The following is a 1,416-nucleotide window of genomic DNA, read 5'->3' as shown; positions in this document are numbered from 1 at the left end:
TGGGTTTGGGCGGGGTGGGGTGGAGAAGAGGCCATCTTGTCTTAAATATGACCTGCCGGGCGCAAAGCCGCCCTCCGCCCTCCAGAGCTGGGTTGGGGTTGGGAGGCAGGCAGAAGGAGGGAGAGAGGAGGAAGAGCCAGTAAGGCAGAGTATCGGACTTAACTAGCTTTTAGCAGGTTACGTACTGTTCGCAAGCTCTCCGAAAAATTGTCATGCCTAGTAGTTCGAGCGACGTCGAGTTTGGTAGGAGCACAACACCCGAGACAACACCCATACTTATACAGTACAGTCGGCTATACGTTAGGGCAGAGCTAGCTAAAACCATTGGGTGGACGAATAGGGGAGGGTTCTGTACCTTTTGGGTTCAAAAACAGAAGAAAAAAAAAGGGGAAGGAAGAGACTGAGAGAAAGGGAGGAAAAATAGAGCGAGGGTCGACGGCGAGAAGACGTTCATATGTCGTCGGCTGAGGGAGGGGGCGTTTTGTTCGTGGTCCTGGCGTCGACGTTGTACCTCTTCCTCCCACTGTATCCCTCTCCCCTTCATCCCTGCCTACCCCCGTCCCCGCCTTACTCTCCCTGGTCCCTCACCCTCTTTCTCGCAAGAACAGACAGCAAGAAATGTTGGACCGGCTCGACGCAAGTTGTCTTTGTCTCCTCGGCATGCTGTGGCGTTGGCGAGTCGGAATCTCCTTTTCTTTCCCCCGCCCCGTTCCACCCCGCGCCCCGCCACCGGGCCGCGTCTTGCCGCGTATTTCTTCGATGAAAAGCCCCCGGCCAGCCAGCAGCCCGACTTGTTTTGTGCCGTTTTTCAAACTTTCTCAGACGGCCCCACCCCCTCGCCCCTTCGAGTCCTTTCAAACTCAGTGCTGTTGCCTGCTCACTCATGCATGCCCGACATTTGTAGCGCCAGGGCGGACGGGGGGCGGCGGGCGGGGCATAGGGCGGTGGTGGTTGGTGGTGGCGCCCTTCGCCGCTCTGTCCTGCGACTCCATGCTCTCCTTCACTTGGGGCCCGCGTTTCCGCTCGGATGCCAAAAGCCAAGTTCATCCGGGGGGACCTTTATTTATGACTTTGTTTACCCTCTTGCGCGACTGCTCCGGGGGCCGCACCGCCGACGTGGTGATGACGACCCTGAGCTCGCACGGGTCGGGTGGCGGTATGGAGGTGACCGTCTTGAAGCTGACGATTTAACTACGTTAACCATGTCCGCAGGCGCGCCAAGGAGAAGCGGCTGAAAAAGGACGCCGGCCGGACGCGATGGAGTCAGTACTTCCGCTCAGTGAAAGGCGTGTCCTCGCCCCGCCACGACAAGATGGCCGAAGACGAGCTTAAGGTCGACATGGACTCCAACTTCAGCCACAGCCACGGTGAGTAAACGCGACCCAAAACATTGCTTGCTATTTCGTGCATATATAT

General features: G+C 57.7%; 1 protein-coding gene across 2 annotated transcripts in view; it reads left to right on the top strand.

The window, feature by feature from the left end:
- LOC113206809 (LIM/homeobox protein Lhx3) overlaps nt 1–1,416 on the top strand; it is a 48,975-nt gene that overhangs the window by 37,827 nt on the left and 9,732 nt on the right. For both annotated transcript variants that reach the window (XM_052270487.1, XM_052270488.1), the window contains exon 7: nt 1,213–1,367. In XM_052270487.1, coding sequence (XP_052126447.1) covers nt 1,213–1,367 — 155 coding nt within the window. The remainder of the gene's footprint in view (nt 1–1,212; nt 1,368–1,416) is intronic.

This window comes from Frankliniella occidentalis, unplaced genomic scaffold (genome assembly GCF_000697945.3).
Source record: "Frankliniella occidentalis isolate FOCC.00 unplaced genomic scaffold, Focc_3.1 Scaffold125, whole genome shotgun sequence".
In the NCBI taxonomy this organism is placed as follows: domain Eukaryota; kingdom Metazoa; phylum Arthropoda; class Insecta; order Thysanoptera; family Thripidae; genus Frankliniella; species Frankliniella occidentalis.
This window is presented reverse-complemented; position numbering and strand designations above follow the sequence as displayed.